This window comes from Pteronotus mesoamericanus, unplaced genomic scaffold, assembly GCF_021234165.1.
Source record: "Pteronotus mesoamericanus isolate MK-2021 breed Mesoamerican mustached bat unplaced genomic scaffold, CSHL_Meso_final contig_72, whole genome shotgun sequence".
NCBI classification, from domain to species: Eukaryota; Metazoa; Chordata; class Mammalia; order Chiroptera; family Mormoopidae; genus Pteronotus; species Pteronotus mesoamericanus.
This window is the reverse complement of record NW_026555242.1, coordinates 998,361-1,020,915: the sequence shown is the minus strand read 5'-3', so window position 1 is coordinate 1,020,915 and position 22,555 is coordinate 998,361. Positions and strand designations below refer to the sequence as shown.

Sequence of the window (22,555 nt, the reverse complement as noted above, 5' to 3'; positions counted from 1 at the left end):
GCTCCAAAGCCAATGCTAGTCCATTGCAGCACCCACACCACAGCCTTCAAGGCGGTTTTTCGTCCTTCAGCATCCTGCAAAATAGCTGGCATTGTTGCTCCAAAGTTAGGCACCCACCCCATCACACGAGGGGAGACAAAAAAAAACAAACACCCAGAATTATCTTCTGGAGGGCAGCCCTTTGTAGTACAGGCTTCCCCCGCTGGGTGAGTGTTCTAGGAACCCATCTGTATCAGTGCACCAGCTGGCGCTGTTCTGAGAGGCTGCATGTGGCTTCAGCGATTTTTGAAGGCTTTCAATGTGTTTGCCCATTTCATGATGGGTGATTTACAAGCACACCTGCCCACACAGTGCTGAGTGTTGAGCAGTTTTTGATCAAAAATGTCATGACCCCTGTGCCCCACCCTCCCTATTCATCTGATCTTGTCCTGAGCAACTTTTTTTTTTGTTTGTTTCCCTGGATTAAAAAAGTCCTTAAAGGGAAAGGTTTTGCTGATGTAGAAGAGGTGAATCAAAAAATAGCAGCAGCACTGAAAGGCATCAAAATCGACAAGTTCAAAACTGTTCTGAGCAGGGGAGGGGGGCGGGGGGGGGCGGGGGAAGCCTCAATAAGAGTATTGCATCAAATGGAGAGTACTTTGAAGGTGACTGACGTTTAAACATGTAAGAATAAATACACAATTTTTTATAAATAAATTCCATTTTGGGGGGTGGTCCCCCCTCCTATACACACACACACACGTGTGTGTGTGTGTATGAATAAATTTAATCTTGAGTACTTATTATGCTACTATCCTTTAGATCTTAGTTTAGATATCACCAGCATAATGCTAAACATTTTATACCTATTGTCTTATTTACTCCTCAGAACCACCCTAGAAGGTTGGTACTTCCCCAGTTTTTTTTTAGATAAGAAAACTGAGGCTCAGAGCAAAGCAATTCACTCAAGATTACACAACTAGGAAGTAGTAACACTAGAATAAAACCTGTCTCTCTGATTTCAAAAGGCAAGTTCTTAACTACTGTGCTTCAGTAATATACATGAATGGATAGGAGAGTAGTTCAGCCTTCTCACCCTTCCTCTCTTGTGCTATAGAGTCGCAGATATCTCTGCTTTTCTCATTCATTTTCAACTGCTCTAAGCAGAGAAGACCCATTTGGGTCAGTTCCTCACTTTCTGAATTATAACATTCCTACTGGATGGCTCCTGGCTCTAGCCTAGTTGTTTCCAGAAGCACTTCCTCCTCAATGTCGTGAGGGAGGGGCCAGAACCTCGCCACAGAAAGTGTGATGTGTGATGGTAGCCTGAAGCGATTATCTTTAAGCAGGAAATATTTTCAAGTCTCCTGCTTTATCTTTAATATTTTTGCAAACTTTACAACTTTGCATTCTTCTTACTGATATATCCCATTTTATGTTTTTATTTTTTTAATATTTTATTGTTTATGTTATTACAGTTATCCCAAATTTTCCCTCTTGCCCTCCTCCCCCTATTCCACCCCCTATATTTTATTATGTTTTTAAAAATGTAATTTCACTTACCAACCCTCAGGTGAACTGAGGCTCAGGAAGATGCTCCATGTTTACCCCTTGGCTGCTTTCCTTGGGTGTATGTATTGTCCTCAGTTTGAGGAATGCACCCTTGGACGAAGATGGTAGGAATCGTACTGCTCTGAGCGTGTGGCTCCTTTTCTCAGGAGAAGGTCTTCCGGATGTTTCAATGCATCTTTGCTACTAATCCAGTTTCCCTGGGTCTCTACCCCTTCTCCCCTGGGCTTTACCTGCTTCCGAGGCAGTCATTGTGTTGCTAACTCCAAATCCCATCCTCTCTCCTCAGGCTACACAGTGGCCTGGCTGCCCTCCCACAATCTCATATCACTGCTGGCAGCTGGAGCCCCCCGATACCAGCATGTGGGGCAGGTGCTGTTGTTCCAAGAGTCAAAGGACAAAAGACAATGGAGCCAGATCCAGAAAATAAATGGGACCCAGGTGAGCATGACCCATGGGCGCTGCAGGTCCAGGGCTGGTATGACAGTGTTTGTGCTCCCTGCTGCCTTCTGAACACTTATCCATTTGTTGCGTGGCAGGCCCTGTGCCAAGCACTGTCACATTTGTTCTTCACAAAGCCCTCTGAAGTAAACTTTGTCATCTCCACTTGCCAGTTAAAGAAACTGAACCTCAAAGAACTCAGCTTGTCTTAATTCATACAAGCTCTAAGTGGGAACCAGAATGTAGACTTTCATTTGAGACAGTGGATGCAGCTGAGGGAAAAGGTGTATCCTGCTCATGGCCTCATCCTCAAACATCTTCCTCTCCCTACAGATTGGTTCTTATTTCGGTGGTGAGCTGTGTGGCGTTGACATAGACCAAGATGGGGAGACAGAGCTGCTGCTGATTGGAGCCCCCTTGTTCTATGGGGAGCAGAGAGGAGGCCGGGTGTTTATCTACCAGAGAAAACAGGTGGGGATCAGAGCACTGAGCTGAGGGGGTGGGAGAAACAGATTTACAGGTCTGCGCAGGTCCCAGTTATTTTGAAAGGCTTTCCCTGTCTGATCGTATGTCTGATTAACTTACGATCAGCCATATGATCTTTGGATCAACAGATAGACAACAGCTAATGCTCACGGATGGTAGGCTGTGTACAAGGCCCAGTGCCAAACCTTTAATATATATGAGCTCTTATTTGATCCTCACATTTGCCTCACAAAGTACTATGAGCCTTATCTTACAAACGGGAACACTATGGCTTAGAAAGGTGGAGAATTTTCCAAAGCCTCAAAGTCACACACATAGTAAGAGGTGGAGCTGGAACTTGAACCCAGGTTAGTCTAATGGCGTCATTCCAATTCTGTGAGGGACCACACCCAACATTTCTTTAGTGATGTTCACACATGAAATGCCTCACCCTGTGAACACTTGCTGAGTGACTGAGGTGGGACCTGTCACCTTGCTCCTTCCTAGCTGGGGTTTGAAGTGGTCTCAGAACTGCAGGGGCATCCTGGCTACCCTCTTGGGCGATTTGGAGCAGCCATCACTGCCCTGACCGACATCAATGGGGACAGGCTGATGGACGTGGCTGTGGGAGCGCCTCTGGAGGAGCAGGGGGCTGTGTACATCTTCAATGGTCAACATGGTGGCTTGAGCCTCCGGCCAAGTCAGGTGAGGTACCCTGCCTGCCAATTGAAACCCATTCCCAGGTGCCTGGAAGCCTCTCAACCCAGACTCCACTCCCCAGCCTGACCCTTCCTGCCCTCCAGCCAGCCCTCTTCCTAGCTTCACATGAACTTCTCTCTTGGTCTTAGCGGATAGAAGGGATCCAGGTGTTCCCAGGAATTCGGTGGTTTGGACGCTCCATTCACGGGGTGAAGGACCTTGGAGGGGACGGCCTGGCAGACGTGGCTGTGGGGGCTGAGGGTCAGGTGATGGTGCTGAGGTAAGATGGAACTCCTGAGTCTCACCTAATAATAATCTCAGCTCTCATCATTTGAACAGTTACCGTACAGGGATTGTGCTAATTGCTTATAGGTGTTGGCTCATTTGGTCTTCCCTCCAACCTTGTGAGATAGGTTTTCTCTTTATACGGGCTTCATGCCTTACTCCAAGCAAAACAGCTGCTGTTCAGTGACACACTAGGATTTGAACCCAGACCTTTGTGACATTAAAACCTGGAGAAGCAACAGCATGTGCTGGCTTAGAACCTAGTGCCCTGGATTCAGGCTGAAGCTCTGCCATTTACTTGTTGGATGATCTTACACCAGTCACTGAGCTTCTCAGGACCTGAGTTTCCTCGTCTCTTGAGATGATGATTAAGTCTCCTGTCTTACCCCTAACTTAGAGTTCATTGGAAGCCTCATGGAACATCATATAGTGAACAGATATTTACTGAGCACCTACTGTGTCTTAAATACTGAATTGGGTACAGAGTGTGTATGGGAAAGTATATAACAAAAAATTAAACAAAAAAGATGTAATCACCACTGTGATGAGTGCTATGAGGGAAATAAACAGGGTACTGTGAGAGAGAATAGCAGGCGAGACCTACTATAGATTGAGTGGCCAAAAAAGGCCTCTCTGAGGTGATATTTGAGAGGGGACTTGAAAGATGAGAAAGAGCCAGGCCTGCAGAAGTCCGGGGTCAGAGCTGTCCATATGGAAAGCCCAGGAGGTGCCAAGGGTACAAGGCAAAGCAGCAGTCTGATAAGGCTGGGACAGGGCCAGCTAAGGGCGAGTGTGGAGGAGGGAAGACCAGAAGTCCTAGGCAGTATGGCATGGGTAGGGAAGGATCTGGATTTTATTGTGAGAATCACGTGACATCAGTGAAAGGTTATAAGAATGGAAGTAGCTCAGTATGATTTCTCTTTTTAAAAGCTCACTCTCCTGTATGGAAAATGAGTCAGCAGACTGCTAGAATGAACCCTAATGAGGGTCAGGGAGCCCTAATCACTTATCATTATTATCGTTGCACGGAGACATTGATGTGGAGGTCTGCTTAGAGACGGAGGATCACCCTGGCCTCTGATAGATGGAGCTCGAGGTCTGCCTGGGGATTAGAGCTGAGGCCAAGGGAGACAGTGGGTTGTTTTCTGCCCTGCAGCTCTCGGCCTGTGGTGGATGTCATCGCTCGGATGTCCTTCTCCCCGGCCGAGATACCCGTGCATGAGGTAGAGTGCTCCTATTCAACCATCAACAAGAAGAAGAAAGGAGTTAACATCACAGTCTGTTTCCAGGTCAAGCCTCTCATGCCCCAGTTCAAAGGTCAGTACTGTCTTCCTGCTCCCCCCAGCATCTGTGCCCCCCCCCGCCCACCATAATGCAGGTTTGCAGGCTTATGGTCCAGGATCCACCCCATTCAACTCCTGCCTTTTCACCCTGCTCAGGACCCCTCGTTGCCAACCTCACTTACACTCTGCAGCTGGATGGCCATCGGACGAGGAGCCGGGGAGTGTTTCCAGGAGGGAGACATGTACTCAGCGGGAATACAGCTGTCACCGTAAAGGAGTCCTGCACTGACTTCTGGTTCCACTTCCCGGTAAAGGAACCAGCGAGGCTGCTCCAGGGAGTGAAGGGGCAGAAGAGCTGATTCCCTGAGAGGCAGCGCTGGGTGCAAGGCTTATCTCTGGGTCACAGCTGAGTCACAAGTCACTTTGATTTCTCCATACTGCCACTTCCTCTGCTGAACGACAGAATAACTTCAGTGTATTTTCTTCTAGTCCTCAATCTATATACAAAGACACTTTTCACATGATTGTGATTGTAAAGTAGTTATCATTTTTCTACTCTTTTCATATGTCATATATTAATGCTACTACCCAGCTTTCATAATTATTGGTACAACTTACAGAATATTCAGTCAGGGTAATATGTTGTTATTTGCCAGATACACATGGTCATTTATTGTTCACATCCATCCTAGAAAAAGATGTTTTAATATTGATTGAATCAATTGCTAGAACACTCAAATTCAGTTTGTTCATCATACTCCTGTGTAAAGTAGGTGTGACTTTAAATTATGTGGTACATGATTGGTGTATAAGGTCTTGAAGTTGGTTTTATATTTTGTTATTATGGGAATTTTGAGACATACAAAAGTACAAGAAATAGTTGAATGAACTCCCAAGTACCTATTACTGAGTTACAACAATTATCAATTCAATTTTATTTCATTCATAACTCGTCTCAGGGCCCCTTTGCCTCTTCACACCCATACCTCCCATTACAAGACTTCAGGATTTTAACCATAAATTTGCCAAAGAACAGGCACTGTGACATGCTGGAAGAAACTGAAGTTTAGACCTGAGAGTTGGAAAGATTTGGGTTCACTTCCTAGTTCTAGTCCTTAGAAAAATTGTGTCACCTTTTTAGATCTTATCATCCTCTTCCGCAATGTGGAGATAGTATTGCTGTGGTAGATTAACGGTGTCACACAGCTGGGCCCTAGGAATGACACCTGTGCTGAGAAGCAAACCTGATGCTAGTAACTGCATTCCCGCCACTAGTAAGGAAGACAACCGATAGCTAGAATTCCATGATTTATAAACCGTAGACAAGGTGTGCATGTACCTGAAAGTGTAGTAAAGGTTCCACTCTTAACATAAGATGTATCCTTGCCACCCTCAGGTATGCATTCAAGACCTCATCTCTCCCATCAACGCCTCCCTAAATTTCTCTCTCTGGGAAGAAAGGACATCGAGAGGCCAAAGGGCGGTAAGGAGAGATCAGCTGGGGGAATTGGTAGGAAATAGGAGAGTAGAAATTCAATTTAGCAAGACTGTATTATAAAGGAGTCTTTGGTTTAAAGCAATAAAAAAGGAGGGAATTCCTTTTTGCTTAAGCAGCAAAGGAATTCATGGGAGTTTGTATTTAAGAGAAATTTAGAAAAGCAAGATTGGGAAGAAGAGGTGTCAGGGTGGAGGCTCTGGAGCCTCTCCAGGGGAAGGAATAATGGGTAGACTCTTCACGACACACATCTCATTGGTCAGAACATAGTCGTGTGGCCACACCTAATTACAAGAGAGCCTGAGAAACATGTGATCAGATTAAAAAACAGAGGGAGAAGGCAAGGGAGGATATATGGGGACAACCAGCAGCCTGCCATCGGCACTGATTTTTAAAAAACCAAAATGTGTGATACAGGAACTCAGGGTAGAAACGAGACCTGAGGTCACAGTTGTCAAAAAGGATTTTCTAGGGCAGGTGTCATTGTCTCAGGATCCTAAAGAATGAGTAGACTTTTGATGGGTGAAGAAAGGAAAGGCAAAGGAACAGCATGAGGAAAGTATAGTTGTAAGTTCAAGGCAAAATGGGAGGTGGGCGTGGGTTCTGGCAGAAGGGCAGCTGAGCAAAACAGAGGCCCTGGATGCCCTTTTGGGAGGTGCTGTGGTCCAGCGGGTGGTGGGAACCTGTATGAATGTTGAGGGTGGGTTCGAGCAGTGAGCAGAAGCTGCCAGGACTCCTGCCCCTCAAGAAAGAGTCTAGAGGCTGCTTGGCAGGGGACCTAAAAGCAGAGGATGCTGGAATCTCACTACAACATACAGCTGAAAACCCATAAAATACTTCCATGACCTCCTTATGCTCAGGATGAAGTCCCACCTCCCTAACAGGGCTTACAAGGCCCAGGGCGATCTGGACGCTGCTTCTCTCTCTCCTGCCCCTCTGACCACGGCACTCCAGCCCGTCGGGGCACCTTCCTGCTCCTGCACAGGCACAGCCTCTCTTGCCTTGAGCCTTTGTGTAGATTGTTCTTTCTTCCTTCCTCTCCATTTTCTTTACTTGGTTCCCTCCGGCTCATCCTTTAGATTTCAGTTGAGGGGCCATTTCTTCAGGAAGCTTCCCTGACCCTCCAGTGTGTGGTAGAATTTTCTTCTACATGTTCTAAAGATACCCTGTCCCATCATAACCCTGAAGATGCCAGATCATTTCTCCCACCAGATTGGGAGGGCAGGCCGTGTGTCCATTTTGTTCTTGATGTATACCCGGCGCTGAGCATGGGGCCTGGCCCAGAGCGGAAGCTCTGGGAATGTTGCCGAGATGAGTCCTGACCTCACCCTGGCAGGGTGGGTCAGTGGGGCTGGAGCACTGTCGGCGGGGCAGACCGGAGCCAACTGATCGATGTTTCTCACATCTCTCCGTCTCTCTCTTTCCCTTTTTCTCCCTCTAAAAATCAATAAGCATATCCTCAGGTGAGGAAGGGGAAAAAAAAACCCAACTTAAAACAAAAACTGGCCTTGATCTAATTAGAGAGCTCTTCTGGGGGAGTTGGGGTTGACAGAGGAGAAGCACAGTGAGAGGTCCCCCATGGGTGAGCCCAGGGGCTGTGAAGCAGGCGTTCCTGCTGGAGAGGGGGACCGGCCAGGGGGAACTGTGGGAGCTGCTTCGTCAAGGCCCAGATCTCCTGCCCAGGAGCGGAAATGGACACCCTGATCCTCAAGGAGCTGCCACCAGAGGAGGACTGCACAGATGGCCTTGGGCTGAATCTGGAGGGTGGGGCCCGCCCTGGGAGGGTGCTGGCTCCTGGGAGGGGCAGACCACAGGCGGCCCAGCTGAGCCCCAAGCCCTGAGCTACTCTCTGCCTCCTTCACCAGTTCTGCTGCCTCAGCTAACCTCTCCTGTCTCCTGCCCTCCCACTCCTCTGCGTTCAGCAGGGCAAGGACAGGCAGCTCATCCTGAGACCCTCGCCGCACTCAAAGACCAAGGAGGTAAGAAGGGAAGAGCGGCAAAGAGAGAGGCCAGGGTCAGGCCCTCCTGGGTGTGGGGGCCTGAGACCCCTGATCCTTTCTTTTTGGCCTTTCAGATCCCTTTCGAAAAGAACTGTGGAGAGGACAAGCAATGTGAAGCAAACCTGGGGCTGTCCTTCTACCCTGTAAGGTCTGTGAGGCTCCCCACCCTCTCCTCCTAACCCACTCAGAAGACCCCCATCACACTCACCAGATGTGTTCTGTGGGCCTTAGTTTCCCCTTCTGTGAAATTCAAGTCCCTGTGGCGCTCTTGTCAGGATAAATGAGATTGCAAAATTTACAGCCTGTGCGTTGGAGCTTATTTTTTGTGTGTTTATTTTTTTTTTTGGACTACCAAATTCCTCAGTTCTGAAAGTCTCCACCACAGATCCTGCTTCCTTCACCTTGGCCCCCATAACTTTTCCCTGATCTCCTCAGATCCAGAGGCCTGCTTCTGACCCCCCCTGCCAGCCTCTCCGTGCAGCTGACACTGAATAACTCGGGAGAAGACGCTTACTGGGTCCGGCTCAGCCTGAGTTTCCCCTGGGGACTCTCCTTTCGAAAAGTGGAGATGCTCAAGGTGAGTGAGAAGGCAGGGTCGGCCCACATTACCCGCTTAACCCCACAGCTTCTGGAAGCCACAGGCAGCTAGAACAGCCTGAAGATGTGGGTAGCTGCTGGCATGCAGAGGTCCTACGGCCACATCTGGTTTCACAGCCTGATGGCCACCCTCAAGTTGTATGACCTAAGATACAAGGCCTCTGTGAGCCTCAGATTCCGCAACCAGAAAGGTGAGGCTGAGGACACCCACAGGGTTAGTGAGAGGGTCTCAGGAACTGGAGTGTAACAAAGGCTCTTGGGCCTGCTAACCAAGAATACACACACAGGTTTAGTGAGGTCAAGCTGCCTCCCTCCTAAAGGCGACCAACGTGTTTTTGAGGGATGGCCTGGGTTGTTTGAAGTGAAACGTTTTTTCTTTTATTATTATTATTATTATTATTACAAATGTAATACCTGATCTCCACAAAAACTTGGAAATTACAGAGAAGTTTAAGGAAGATAATCACCCCTACTTCTACAACTCAGCAATTACTACTTTTATTTTGGTGTTTATCCTTCTGTGTGTACACATGAATTGCAGCATGTATTTACTTATTCTATATTTGAACTAAGTTGGCATTTTGCTCTCCGTATGGTTATTTTTTCTCCATTTTTAAAAAATGTTTTTATTGTGGTAATATATATAATTCAGTGGCATTGACTATATTGACGATGTTGTGCAACCATCACCACTACTTATTTTCAGAACTTTTTCATCATCACAAACAGAACTTCTATACCTATTAGGCAATAACTCCCAGTTCCCCACCTTCTTCCCATAGTGACCTCTAATCTACTTTACATCTCAACAAAATTGCCTATTCTACATATTTCATATGAGTGGAACAGTGTATTTGTCCTTTTGTGTTTGTATCACCTCACTTAGCATGTTCGTGAGGTTCATGTAAGAGCATGTATCCATTCATCTGTCCATGGACACTGGGATTATTCTTATACAGCAATATGAAATGCTTCCTGAAGTGGCATCTAGTAGAGTGACAAAGAACTTGAGATCTGGAGTCAGACCTGTGTTCAAGTTCCTACCAGGTCCCTGCCAGCTTACCCAGCTGTGAGACTTTGGGGAAAGCACTCAACTTCCCTGAGCCTCTCTCTCCTGATCCAGTGCCCTTTCCAGTATGAGGCTGAAATCTGTCCTTCACAGAATGTGATGAAGATGAATGGTTTTTATACTGCTTAGCCCCAGATCTATCTCTTTTTAAAAATAATTGCTGCCCTCGCTGGTGTGGCTCAGTGGATTGAGGGCCAGCCTGCGAACGAGCCAAAGGGTCACTGGTTCGATTCCCAGTGCAGGGCACATGCTGGGTTGCAGGCCAGGTCCCCAGCAGGAGTCCGCGAGAGGCAACCACACATTGATGTTTCTCTCCCCCTCTTTCTCCCTCCCTTCCCCTGTCTCTAAAAATAAATAAGTAAAAGCTCTTTAAAAAAATAAATAATTGCTGAATGTGTTGACCTAGCAGCATTTTAACAATCTCACAATATCCTCCCCTGTCACTGTATAACAGTTGACTGCACCATTCCTATCTCTTTGGACTACTTGATCACTTCCAGTCTTTGACTGTGATAAATAGTGTTGCAGTGAACATCTTAGCACTAAAACTCTGGCTGTGCTCCTGATTCTTTGATCCCACCTTTCTGAGAATGTGCCCTGAAAGGGACAGAGCTGGAGGAGGTGGGCCCTGGGGGTTGGTGGCTTCTGGGGAACGCTTAGCCTTGCCCACTAAAAAGCTCATTGTCTCTCACTTCTCACTCCCAGCCCCACAGCCAGATACCTGTGAGCTGCGAGGAGGTTGCTGAGGAGCCCCAGCTTCTGACCAGGAACCTCTCTTGCAATGTGAGCTCTCCCATCTTTAAAGCGGGCAGCTCGGTGAGTGCCTCGAGCCCTTAGGAACCAAGCAGCCAGGGGCTCTGAGCTCAGGAGGGGAGGGAGCTCCTGGCTCTGGAGGAGGGTGCGGGTGATTGGCAGAGAAGGGCTTACCCTCCACCCCAAAGGGAATGTGTGCAGAGGTGATTTGTGCCATATTTAAGAGTCTGGGCTTTGGAATCAGACAAACCTGGAGTTGAGTTATTCATTTTATGACCTTACACACACACACACACACACACACACGACTTAACCATGTGTGATGGGGATGAAACTCCTAGCCCAGTGCTTGAGATGTAGTAAGCACTGGGTAAGCGGTCGCTGTTGTTCCGGAGGCTGAGTATGTGGGCTGTGGGGTGCTGAAGGCTGCCCCCTGAGGCTCAGGCCCTTCCTTCTTCATTCCCCTCTCTTCCCCTGCCAGGTTGTTATCCAGGTGATGTTCCACACTCTGCTGAATGGCTCCTGGGGGGACTTTGTCGAGCTGCACGCCAAAGTGTCCTGGTGAGCAGACCCCAGGGCAGCACCCCAGCATCCCTGGCCTGGCCTCAGACTGCCATGCAGTTCTGGCCGAGCTCTGCTCTTGATACTGCCCTTCCTTTGCCCCAATGCAGTGACAATAAGGACTTGGGCCTCCTGGGGAACAACTTTACCACCACCCGCATTCCAGTCCTGTACCCCATCAACATCCTCACCGAAACGTGAGTCCTGAGCAGCATCTCACCCTCTCCTCCCACCTCAGCCTCCCCACCCAGGGTCCGGACCTTGCCTCCCTGACTTGTCCCTCAAAACCCCCCTCCCTGTCCTAGTGTACGCCCCCACGGTAATTAGAACTGACTCCAGCTACAACCCCAACAGTTTTCAACACTCAAAAGAGCAAAGGCCCTTTAAGAGCTCTGAGTCAGATCAGCATTTACTGATGGAAAAAGCAGCACATTGAGTGCTGGCCTTCCATCAGGCCATGTGCCAGCTGTGTGCCCAGCCGGTGGCTTTCCCAAAGCTTTCACACCACTCAAGGCAGCTATGCCTCTTTCCTTTTCACTAATGCACGGAGAAGGGAGAGACTGGCTTAGAGTCGTAGGGCTAGGAAGTACCAACACTGGAATCTGCACTTAAGTCTGAGTCCAAGCCTGCAGCCACTCTCTCTGTTGCTGCCAGCTGTGCTAGGTCCCCTTCCTTCTGGGGCCAGCACTGCTAGTAAAGGTGGGGGAAGGGTTTTCACAATGGCCCTTGCCTGCCTAGAGCTTATATTCAGATAGGGGAGACCAAACTCATGCACGCTGAGAATCAGTGAGTCTCAGAATATTGTGGAAGGAGCCCTGGCTGGTGTGGCTCACTGGATTGAGCACCAGCCTGTAAACCAAAAGGCTGCCGGTTCGATTCCCTGTCAGGGCACATGCCCGCATTGCGGGCCAGGTCCCCATTTGGAGGTGTGCGCGAGGCAACCGAGCAATGTTTCTTTCCCTCTTTTTCTCTCCGTTCTCCTCTTTCTGAAAATAGAGAAATAAAATCTTTGGGGGGGAAAAAAGAGTATTGTGGAAGGAGGGATGCACGGGGATCACTAGTTGGATTTCCTCATTTACAGAAAAGGAGGTTAAGCCAGAAAAGTGGAGTGGCTTTTTAAGTTGGCTCAGTAAGATAAGGACAGAACCGGTGCCTGAGCCGGGGTCTCTGGTGTTTTTGAACACAAATGTCAAACGCAATGATGTTGTCAGAAGTGCTATATGAAATTAGAGCCAGGAAAGATGATGTGGGTTGGAAGAGAGATGAAAGGGGTCATGGAGAAGTTGGGGTTCGAACTGGGGTCTGGAGGACGAGGACAAGGGCCAGAGAGGAGGGAGGACATTCTCATCAGAGACAAAAGCCTAGGGGAAGGCTTGGAGGCAGCAAACAGTTGGCTAGACCTGGGAGCAGGGAGCAGGCAGCTCAGGATACGGCAGGTCTGTGCAGGGGCAGCAGGCAGGCAGACAGGATCTAGCTTTGGACCTGACCCTGTGGGCTGCCAGGAGCCTTTGATGGATTCCGTGTAGGCGAGCGGCAGGATCAAAATGTGAGGTTAGGAAGGTCAAGGGAACGGTGAGGTGAGAGAGGGAGCCAGAGGCCGGCACAGCCATCTGGGAGATGAGCAGTGGGGCCGGCGCAGCGGAGGCCCTGGTGAGGCGGTGTGCAGCGGGAAGAACGTGGCTCCAAAGACACAGTCCCTGGGGTTCCAGGCCTGGGGCAAGAGGCTGACCTCTTCTACGAGCCTTAGTTTCCAAAAGGAAACAGCAGAGCCTTGTAAGGATTGCATGAGGTCATGCCATTGAGGTCCCCAACACAGTGCTGGCGATTCAAAGTCTTCCCCAGGCTCAGGCCCACAGGTTGCCTCTGGGTTGCTGTCTTCTTCACCTTCTACCTCTGCTCTTCTCTCTCTCCACAGCCAGGAGAACTCCACACTCTACATCAGTTTCACCCCTAAGGATGCCAAGATCCACCATGTCAACCACATCTACCAGGTACAAACCTCAATGTGTAAGATCCCTAAAGCTCACATGTTCACTCGGCCCCATCCTGGGGACCGAGGATACACAGACCGATTAGCCTCAGTCTTGTCCTCAGTGAGTCCAGCCCTCCACCTAGTTCTCCAGTCCTTTCTGTGTCATTTCACAGCCTCCATTGACAGCATATTCACCAACTCCTTTCCACCACTGGGTAAATTATTTTAAAAACCACAGAACTTCAGAACCAGAAGGGCTCTGAGAAGAGAACCTAGTAGTTTTTTGTTTTAAATATTTTATTTATTTATTTTTAGAGAGGGAGAGAAGCACCAATGTGTGGTTGCATTTTGCATACCCCCTGCTGGGGACCTGGTCTGCAACCCAGGCATGTGGCCCGCACTGGGAATTGAACCAGCAACCCTTTGGTTTGCAGGCTGGCGCTCAATCCAATGAGCCACACCAGCCAGGGCAAGAACCTAGTTTTTCATTCAAACATTTAATGAGCCACTGTTCTAGTTTAGGTACTTTGCTTAGGCTCTGGGCAGCAATACATAAAACAGGGTCCCTGTCCACTTACCAAATCCAAGTTTTGTGCCTGGTGCTTATGTACACAACCCTTATAATCCTCACACCAACCTGTGAGAGCCCTATAACCTGTGGGAGGCATTGCCATTCCCATTTTACAGATGAGAAGTCTGTGGCACAGACAGGTCAAGTAACTTGCCCAGGCTATATAGCTAAGAAGGGGAAAGATGAGATTCGAGCACTTAACTTGAATACCAAGATCCATGTGTTTAACCTCTAAGTTAAGGATCTGTCATTTCTCATGCAATTTGCTCAGTGCTGTAATAGTAATCCTCATTATGGGAGCTCAGATGAAGGAGCCTGCCCCCAAGTCCAAAGCTTGAGGAGTCTAAGGCTTTCTTAGAGGTAATCTCAGGGGAGGATTAGGCACTGACCGACCAGTCAAGAGCATTTTCATTTGACTGTGGAGAAAATGGAGGGCCCAAAGAGGAACTGCCTCACCTAAGGCTGCACTGGAGTCAGAGCAGACTGGGAAAGGAGCCCAGCAGTAAAGGGCCCTGGAGCAGCTTTGGCCCCTTCAGAACAGAGGCTGGAGACTGTGAGGAGGGAGAGTGACCTTTGGGAAGGTTGGATGCCCATTTGCATTGAAATAGAATGTTTGGAATAGCCAGTTGAGTTGGCTTCTAGTGCTGTTCACTGGGATGGCTCTAGGTTCCCCCGGAAGTTAACCAGGCCCCTCCTTACCAAGTAGGCACGGATCCAAACCCCAGACCTGCCATTTGCGCACTTCTGTGGCTTTGGGCCAGGAACTTACCTGTCCATGCCTCAGTTCCCCTGTCATAAATGGAGTTTGGAATAAGAATTCCACAGGTGGCCATGAGGTTTGGTGGGTTACTTTCTGTTTGTCGAGGGCTTGGCACAGTGCCTGGGGAAGTGGAGGCTGTTAGAGGCGTGAGGTGGGCATTATGCTGTGGCCCTGAGATCCCCCAGCCTCTGCGGAAGCCTCCTTACATTCTTGCCTCACTCAGCCCAGAACCAGCTCAAATCCCTTGACGTTCCTCTTTCCCCAGAACAGTCATCTGGGCTAAATACCTCCATCCATCTCACCACCCCCCCAACATCTTAAGCCAAGCAGTTGGTTCCCCACTGCCTGGCCCTCCAAGCCACCACTATTGCTGAAGGTCCTAATATAGTCTCTGTGTTAACTACACCCAACACAGTATGAGACATTGGTGATCCATTCCTTCTTTCCTGAAACTGTCCCGTTACTCAGGCCCTTTTTGCCACAAGGAGGTCAGCTCTAATAGTTGAGGTTTATCGCAGGCTAGACAAATGAGAATTGGACAGCTGGGCTATAGGATCTCCTTCCTCAAGGTCCCCTGCTCCCCTAGCAGGTAAGGAATGCAGGCTTCATTTGGACCTGAAATCTTTTTGAGCTCTGCCAGTTTAAAGCTATGTGGCCATAGGCAGTTTACTTGACCTCTCGGAGCCTCCGTTCTTCAGTCTATAAAACAGAAATAATAAACACCTACTTTATGGGTTGTTATGAGGAGCAAGTGAGAAAATATGTGTCAAGTGCTTAGCGTGGTAATTGACACATTAGGCATCTATCAACTTGCGTGTTTTCTAGCATTATTATTAGCATTGTTGTCCAAGGAAGGTGATGGAGCATAGTGATTTCAGTCTCTGGAGTCAGCCTAGATTAGAACGCCAGCTCTAGTACTTGATAGCTTCAGACAAAATAACTCAAAACGAAATGAGATGATGCATTTAATGAGAATCAGAAGAGGCCTTGCGCTGTAAGAGCTCAGTAAATGATGATATTATACACAGGTTCTAACCCTCTGTTTTCTGCTTTGTCATCACTACAATTCCCTCACAGCAGGTACGTGCTCTGGGCCGGTGCCCCTGACCACTCTGGATCACTTTGCACATCCCTTCGTCCTCCTCCATCCTTCCTCCCTCAGCTCCTGGCAACCACTGCTTCTCTCTCTGTATAGATTTATCTATTCTGGCTATCACATATAACTGAAATTGTACAACATAGGGTCTTCTGTGACTGGTTTTTTTTCACTTAACATAGTATTTTCAGGGTCCATCCATGGTGTAACATGTGTCAGTATTTGTTTCATTTTTATTGCCAAATAATATTCCATTGTAAAATAGGCCACATTAGATTTATGCATTCATCAAATCATGAACATTTGAGTTGTTTCCACTTTTTGGCTAGCATTGATAATGCTGCTTAGACATTCCTGTACAAATTTTTATGTGAACATATGTTTTATTTCTCTTGGATATGTAACTAGAACTACAGTTGCTCCTCTTGAAACTTTGGTCTCAACATGTTCTAAATTTATCATCTTTTCCTATACCTTCTCTGGCTTGTTTAAACCCTTTAAAAGCACGAGTTTTTCCTCAAGCAAAATTTCCAAGCCTGGGTGAATTTTTCCTTCCAGTGTGTCTGGACCCACTGCCTCCTCATGTTTTGTTGCATATATCCTTTTTTCTCTTTTGTCCCTGATACTGCTCCAACTGAATTTCTCGTCTTCTTGCAAGCGAACTACTGGCACAGGCTCCTGGCTTGGGCCTTGACCCACCTTTTCCAGCCTCTTCCCAGTCTGTACCTGCAATGGATGAGTCCCCTGGGGCCACCCCTCCTTGCTGCTTTCCATGACTCCCCAGTGCCAGCCAATGGTCCCCTGACTTCTTGACCCCAGGCCTTCTGGGACCCACAGTCTGATCCCATGTCTCCTTTCCAGACTTACCTCCCACTCTTCTTCCAAGCACTCCTGCCCTCTGGCCACATTACACTTACCTGGTATAGTCCTAACTCCCTGTGCTTTCTCTTTCTGTATACCTTCCCCCATTTCACCTGTTAATTTCCTGTTTATCTTTCGCAGTTAAATTCAAACGCTGCCTCTGACATTAGACTTTTTAGTTCAATATAACTGACATTTTAAGTGTCCACAAATGTTTACTGAATGAATAAATGATAGAGCACCTCAATTTGGATATATATTTTCCTACTCAACCTCCCTGAGACTTTCATTAGTGCTACTCTTACATCACTTTTGTATACATTTCTGGATCTTCCAACCCTAGCACATATAGCTCTTTTGTACAAAAGGTACTCAAGAAATATTTCTTAAACTAGTACAATATACTTGCCAAAACAAATCTTTCCCAGCCTCCATTGTGCAAATGATACTTGCATCTATCCTTGATAAATGTTATTGATTCTTTCACTCATTCAGCGAACTGCCTTCCTTGAGCCTATTGTGTGCTTCTTACTGTGTCAAGCAGTAGTGCATTGCCGGCGGAACAAGCCACAACTCCCACTCTCACGAGCCCACAGCCTCGTGGAGATACAGACACACAGGCAGACACTTTAGCATCCTGCTGGAGCTGCAGATCGCTAGGGAAACACAGGAATGGGAAGCTGCCCTATTCTTGAAGCAAACTTTCAGAATGATATTTGAGCAGTAACTTGCAGGGTGAGGGTTTGTCACATGAAGAAAGCAGAGAAGCACACGTAACCCACACGTGTAATTGAGGATGGGGCAGGGTATGGCAGATTGCTGCCCACAGCCTAACACGTGGGCCATTGCGCCTCAGCCAGTGAGGACTGGATCTGGGGCGGCAGTTAGAATGGCTGGCATTCAGAGCTCAGCAGCCCTTTGTCCTCTGTATCAGGTGAAGATTCAGCTGTCTGTCCACGACCATAACATGCCCAACCTGGAAGCCTTGATTGGGGTGCCACAGCCTCACAGTGAGGGGCCCATCACTCACAAGTGGAGCATGCAGATGGTGAGTGCTGCCCAGAGGAGGAAAAATGCCCGGGTCTGTGGGGGTGAGCTCATAAACGGGTGCAGATGCTTGGGAAGCAAGTGAGGATGGATGAATCCTGTCACACTCAGAGATGTCTGAGTCTGCCACGGGCCAGTAGGAGAGAACTGGGATGCCAAGGTCCCATCTTGGGGGTGAAGAGGAACGCCAGGTTCTGGCCTTAAGGGGTCAGTGTCCTCTCTCAGCTCTGGACTAACTGAAGATCCTGTCTCATCTTTCCTAGGAGCCTCCTGTCGACTGTCACTATGAGAATCTGGAAAGGGCACCCAGTGAGGCTGAGGTATGGACCTGTGGGCTAAGGTGGGGCTGGGCAGAGTGCAGGTAGAAACACAAGCCTCTCCAAGCCCCTTGCTGTTCCTTATTCCTAGCAGCCTTGTTTGCCCGGAGCCCAGTTTCGCTGCCCCATGGCCTTCAGGAAGGAGATCCTCGTCCAAGTGATGGGGACTGTGGAGCTGGTGGACGAGATCAAGGTAGCACCTCCTGGCAACCGAAATGAAGTGGCTGTGGGAGCCTTGTCCAGTAGGGGGTGGGTCCCCCACCATGTGGTCTTCCTGCATGTCCTGTTTTATCTTTATGAAAAATCCCCGATTTTACACAGTTACAGGTGAGAGAGAACGATGATCTGTTTGAAATTTTCAAGGCTGTTTTCCATGGGCCTGTGCATAATTTTGACAGGTTCTTTATAGAAAAACTTTTCTTCCAGCAATGGGAATGGCACATGGAATGCAGAGCTTCACGGCCGTGCTGCTCCCCACTGGGACCTGTCCTCCTCTGCCTCTGCCCCTTGGGCTGAGGTGGGGCCTTGTGCTCTGGCCCTGACGCTTTCTCCCCCCTTCCCCGCAGGCCTCCTCCATGGGAAGCCTCTGCAGCTCCCTCTCCATCTCCTTCAACAGCAGCAAGCATTTCCACCTCTATGGCAGCAACGCCTCCCTGGCCCAGGTATCTCTTTACCTCCTCAGAAGACCCGGGAACAGAGGTCAGCAGAGAGATCTGAGGAACTACAGGGCAGAGCTGGACGAGCCAGAGCTAGAAGCGGGCAGCCATGTGGGAGGAGGTTTGGGGTTAGCACAGTTAGAGCTTCCCCACAGCCAGAGTCATCAGCCTTGGCAAAGGCTTCCATGGAAGCCGCAAGCTTTCACCACGAGGTGAGCAAGCAGATTACAAGGTCCCCTGTCCGAAATGCATCAGGTAAAGATCATTTTGATGGCAGCTCATCAAACAGTTACCCACTCCATAGGCAGAGCATGATGGGAGGACACTCTAAGCAGAGAGAGCAGCAAGTGCAGGGCCCAGAGTTGAGAAAATGGGCAAGACGTGATTCAGAGCGGAAGGCTCAGGGCAGGAGAAGGGAAGCTGCAGCTAAAACAGCAAGCAGAAACCAGATTCTGGAAGACTCTGCATGCTGAACAGAAATTCTAGCATTTTCCCCTGAGACTAAGGGAAGCCATTTAAGGGTTTAAGGTGCGCCATGGTACATGTCCGCCAGTTCACTCTGGTCGCTGCAGCAGGAGGTATGCTGGAGAGAGGGGGCCTGGATCGGAGTCTGGTGTTATGACACAGTCCAGACTGGAAATGCGAAGACCTAGAAGTCGCTGCCGGGTTCTCAAGACATGTTAGGGGCTGGGGAAAGCTTCTTCCCTCCTGTCATCCACCCCCAGGTCATCACGAAGGTTGACGTTGTATATGAGAAGGATATGCTCTATCTCTACATGCTGAGTGGCATCGGGGGGCTGTTGTTGCTGCTGCTGATTTTCCTGGTGCTCTACAAGGTAGGACTAGAAGGATTGGGCATCACTGAAGTGGGCGGGCTGGGGAAGAGGGATTGGCAGGAGTCAGGAAGGAGAATGCCATGACCAGGGAGCATCAAAGCTTAAAAGGGGCCTCAGCCTACTCCTTCCATCCATGGATAAGGCTTCCGAGGCCCGCAGAGCAAGCAAGACTTCCCCCATTACTCTGCCGAGCACTGGCAGGGCCAGGACTAGGTGCCCAGGAAGAGGAAGAAGTGCTGTCCTATATACCCAGAGCCCGGCACTGCGATACAGAGGCACATCCCACAAACATGGCCCCTGCCTTTGTAAAGCTCACAGTCTACTGGGGGAGAGAGACAGGAACACACATGATGAAGGCTCCTCTGTAGAGCCTGTATGTTCTGGAGCCTGTAACACAGGAGACTAACTTAGGCTGGGGCGGGGCAGGGGGCCTGGGAAGAGGTGGAATTTGAGTTGGGATTGAAAGGATGAGTAGAAGTTAGCTAAAAAAGAGAGCTGGAGGGCAGGTGTTCCACGTAAAGGATTCAAATATTCCAGAAAAGAGAATCTAAGAATAAAATTTTCTTACTATTGTACCCCAGAGGGTTGTCATTAACAACTTTTTTGTTTCTATTCTTCCAGGTTATAGTTTTGTTGTTAACATATATATGTGTGTGTGTGTGTGAGCGTGAGAGAGAAAGATCAGTGGATGTGTGTATATGTAGAAAATGTAAATGAGATAAGACTGTATATCCTGCTTGGGAACTTGTATTCTCTACCCCTACCCTGGATATTATACCTTGGTGCCTTTCTGTCCGAGCACAATCAGATCTTCTTGCTTTGTAACCTGGGTGGTTTTCTGCTGCCTGGATATCCTCCTACCTTTTCTTTTACACGCTCTTTATTTATGAACATTTAGATTGTTTGTAATTTACATCTACTTTGAACACCGTGACAAAAAATCTCTTATTACCCACATCTTTGCACACTTGTCCAAATATTGTTTCAAATTAATTCCTAGACCTGGAATTGCTGAGCCAAATAATATATATGTTTTGAGCTTTCCACAGAGAGTGTATGACACTTACTAAGTACTATATAAGCATGGACTCTTTCTATTAGTATTACTAGATATTTTTAAGTCACCCACCTAAAATATTGTACATGATGGGTTTTTTTTCTTTTTTTTCTAGGGTTTTACTTATTTACTTTTAAAGAGAGGGGACGGGAGGGATAAAGAGATGGAGAGAAACATCGATGTATGAGAGATACATTGATCTGGCTCACAATCCAGGCATGTGCCCTGACTGAGAATCGAACCAGTGACCTTTGAAGGGGTTTGCAGGCTGGTGCTCTATCCACTGAGCCACACCAGCAAAGGTATACATGATGTTTTGATGAGCCTCAAGAATGAACCAGTAAATGTACAGCTTTTCAACATATTGCCAAGAACCAGGTGTGGCAGATACTTTCATCCCATCCCTGGAAAGGACACCACATATCTGTGGCACATATGTATTATTAACATAAAGAGTGCTTTCATGTTTCGCCAGGGCCTACTATGCTCCATGGACTTTCTGCTCATTCAATTTTTGTCTTTCTACAGGTTGGTTTCTTCAAACGGGACCTGAAGGAGAAGATGGAGGCTACAATCGACGCCTCCAATGGAATCCCTGGAGAAGACGCTGGGCAGCTGTCATCTGAGAAAGAGGCCACGGATCCGAGCTGCCTGGATCCCCTACACACAGAGGAGGGCCAGGATGGAGGTGGCACAGACTGAGGCCCAGGGCTGATGCAGGGGGCCTAGGACTGGGCTTGGGGTGTCTGGTACCCATCCGCCTTTACCTGCATGTCACTCTGTGTCTTCCGGCAAGTTGCTGCCTCTCCCTAGGCTTCAGTTTCTCTGCCTCGAACATGGAGTTCATTCCTGCCTGCCTCCTTTGCAGGATCATGGTGAGGATTGAGTGAGGGGTGGGCCAGGAGGTGAGGCCTTGTAATTATCAGATGGTCCTGGCTTCTATCAGCCCCTCTTAGTTTCCTCTCCTGGAAGAGAATGTCTAAATCTAAATTTGGAGAAACTGTAGTCCCAAAACCTAGTGACACTCCCAGCCCTCATACCCACCTGCCCTTGGAAGTCCACAGAGGTCTCCAGCTCCCAGAACTTGCCCTGCACTCTCTCCCGCACGGAGTCCGGCCAGCTTTCCATTCCACTACCCGAGGGCAGATTGCTACATGTCACTACATTGCTCCTGCAGACCCCTTGCTCTTTAGTTAAAGACCAAGTTCCTTAATATGCCTTCCAAAATCTGCAAAATATCCTTAATACAATGCCAATGCAAAACTGGGCACCTTTGCCTTTCTGGCCTCCTGTAGAGACACCCCACCTCCATTCTGAGCTCTAGTTACGCAGGCCTTTCTCCCATGCCAAGCTTTCTCCTCTCTCACTGTCTTCACCCAGACAGCTCTCTCTGCCTGGGATATTCCCCCACCTTTTCCTGGCTAACTCTCATCAGTCTTCAGGCCTCCTCAGCTCATGTATCACTTCCTCAGGGCGGCCCCCAACCCCAGCTCATTTGGGGTCCTATATTATGCACGCTTACAATAACCTGCAATTGTCTGTATTAGCAGGGATCATATGTGTTCATTGTTAAATGATTTACTTAATATTCATATCTCAAATTAAACAGTGAACTCCATGGGTAGGGATCATACCTTGGGACCCATAATGACGTCCTAGACACATAGTACATAATTGACACAATTTCAGTCAGTTAATGAGAGAGCTTGTGTATGATAGCGAAACAAGTTTGGACGGGCCCATGGCATCTCATTCTTAAGGGATGAGTCTTCCCCAGGCGTACCTGCCCCTCCTTCCACAACCCCCACCGGGAGTCCATCACACCCCCACTGTGGCCTGCACCATGAGACTCTGAGCTCACGGTGGGGACCGTGACCATTCACCTGGCTCCCAGTGCCAAGCACACTGACTGTGTATATTTACCCAATAAATGTGAAATTCTGTCTAACTTTGTGATGTTTCTGTGCTGGTACAACATTCCAGCCTGGCTCAAATGACCATTTTCTTCTCAACCATTGCACTAAGTAAGAACAAAATAGTAGCTCTCACTTTTCTTCTCTCTCTCTCTCTCTCTCTCCCCTTGTCCCTCTCTCTCCCTCTCTCTGCCATGATAACCCCTAGAGACTGACCTGCACCAGCTACTGTGGGCTACTTCAAAAGAGAAGCAAGGAACCCTTTCAGTATGA

At 48.4% G+C, this 22,555-nt stretch overlaps 1 protein-coding gene across 5 annotated transcripts in view; it reads left to right on the top strand.

The window, feature by feature from the left end:
- ITGAL (integrin subunit alpha L) overlaps window positions 1-22,332 on the top strand; it is a 57,247-nt gene extending 34,915 nt beyond the window's left edge. For 2 of the 5 annotated variants that reach the window (XM_054582676.1, XM_054582677.1), the window contains 20 exons: window positions 1,838-1,989; window positions 2,323-2,460; window positions 2,962-3,159; window positions 3,303-3,433; window positions 4,595-4,755; window positions 4,878-5,029; window positions 6,118-6,204; window positions 8,139-8,195; window positions 8,291-8,364; window positions 8,652-8,793; window positions 10,588-10,698; window positions 11,117-11,196; window positions 11,307-11,393; window positions 13,112-13,187; window positions 17,391-17,504; window positions 17,767-17,823; window positions 17,912-18,013; window positions 18,387-18,482; window positions 19,202-19,312; window positions 20,898-22,332. In XM_054582676.1, coding sequence (XP_054438651.1) covers window positions 1,838-1,989; window positions 2,323-2,460; window positions 2,962-3,159; window positions 3,303-3,433; window positions 4,595-4,755; window positions 4,878-5,029; window positions 6,118-6,204; window positions 8,139-8,195; window positions 8,291-8,364; window positions 8,652-8,793; window positions 10,588-10,698; window positions 11,117-11,196; window positions 11,307-11,393; window positions 13,112-13,187; window positions 17,391-17,504; window positions 17,767-17,823; window positions 17,912-18,013; window positions 18,387-18,482; window positions 19,202-19,312; window positions 20,898-21,071 — 2,300 coding nt within the window. In that variant the 3' untranslated portion in view covers window positions 21,072-22,332. The remainder of the gene's footprint in view (window positions 1-1,837; window positions 1,990-2,322; window positions 2,461-2,961; window positions 3,160-3,302; window positions 3,434-4,594; window positions 4,756-4,877; window positions 5,030-6,117; window positions 6,205-8,138; window positions 8,196-8,290; window positions 8,365-8,651; window positions 8,794-10,587; window positions 10,699-11,116; window positions 11,197-11,306; window positions 11,394-13,111; window positions 13,188-17,390; window positions 17,505-17,766; window positions 17,824-17,911; window positions 18,014-18,386; window positions 18,483-19,201; window positions 19,313-20,897) is intronic. The other 3 variants (XM_054582680.1, XM_054582678.1, XM_054582679.1) reach the window with 3 other exon arrangements.
- Window positions 22,333-22,555: the final 223 nt, after the last annotated feature.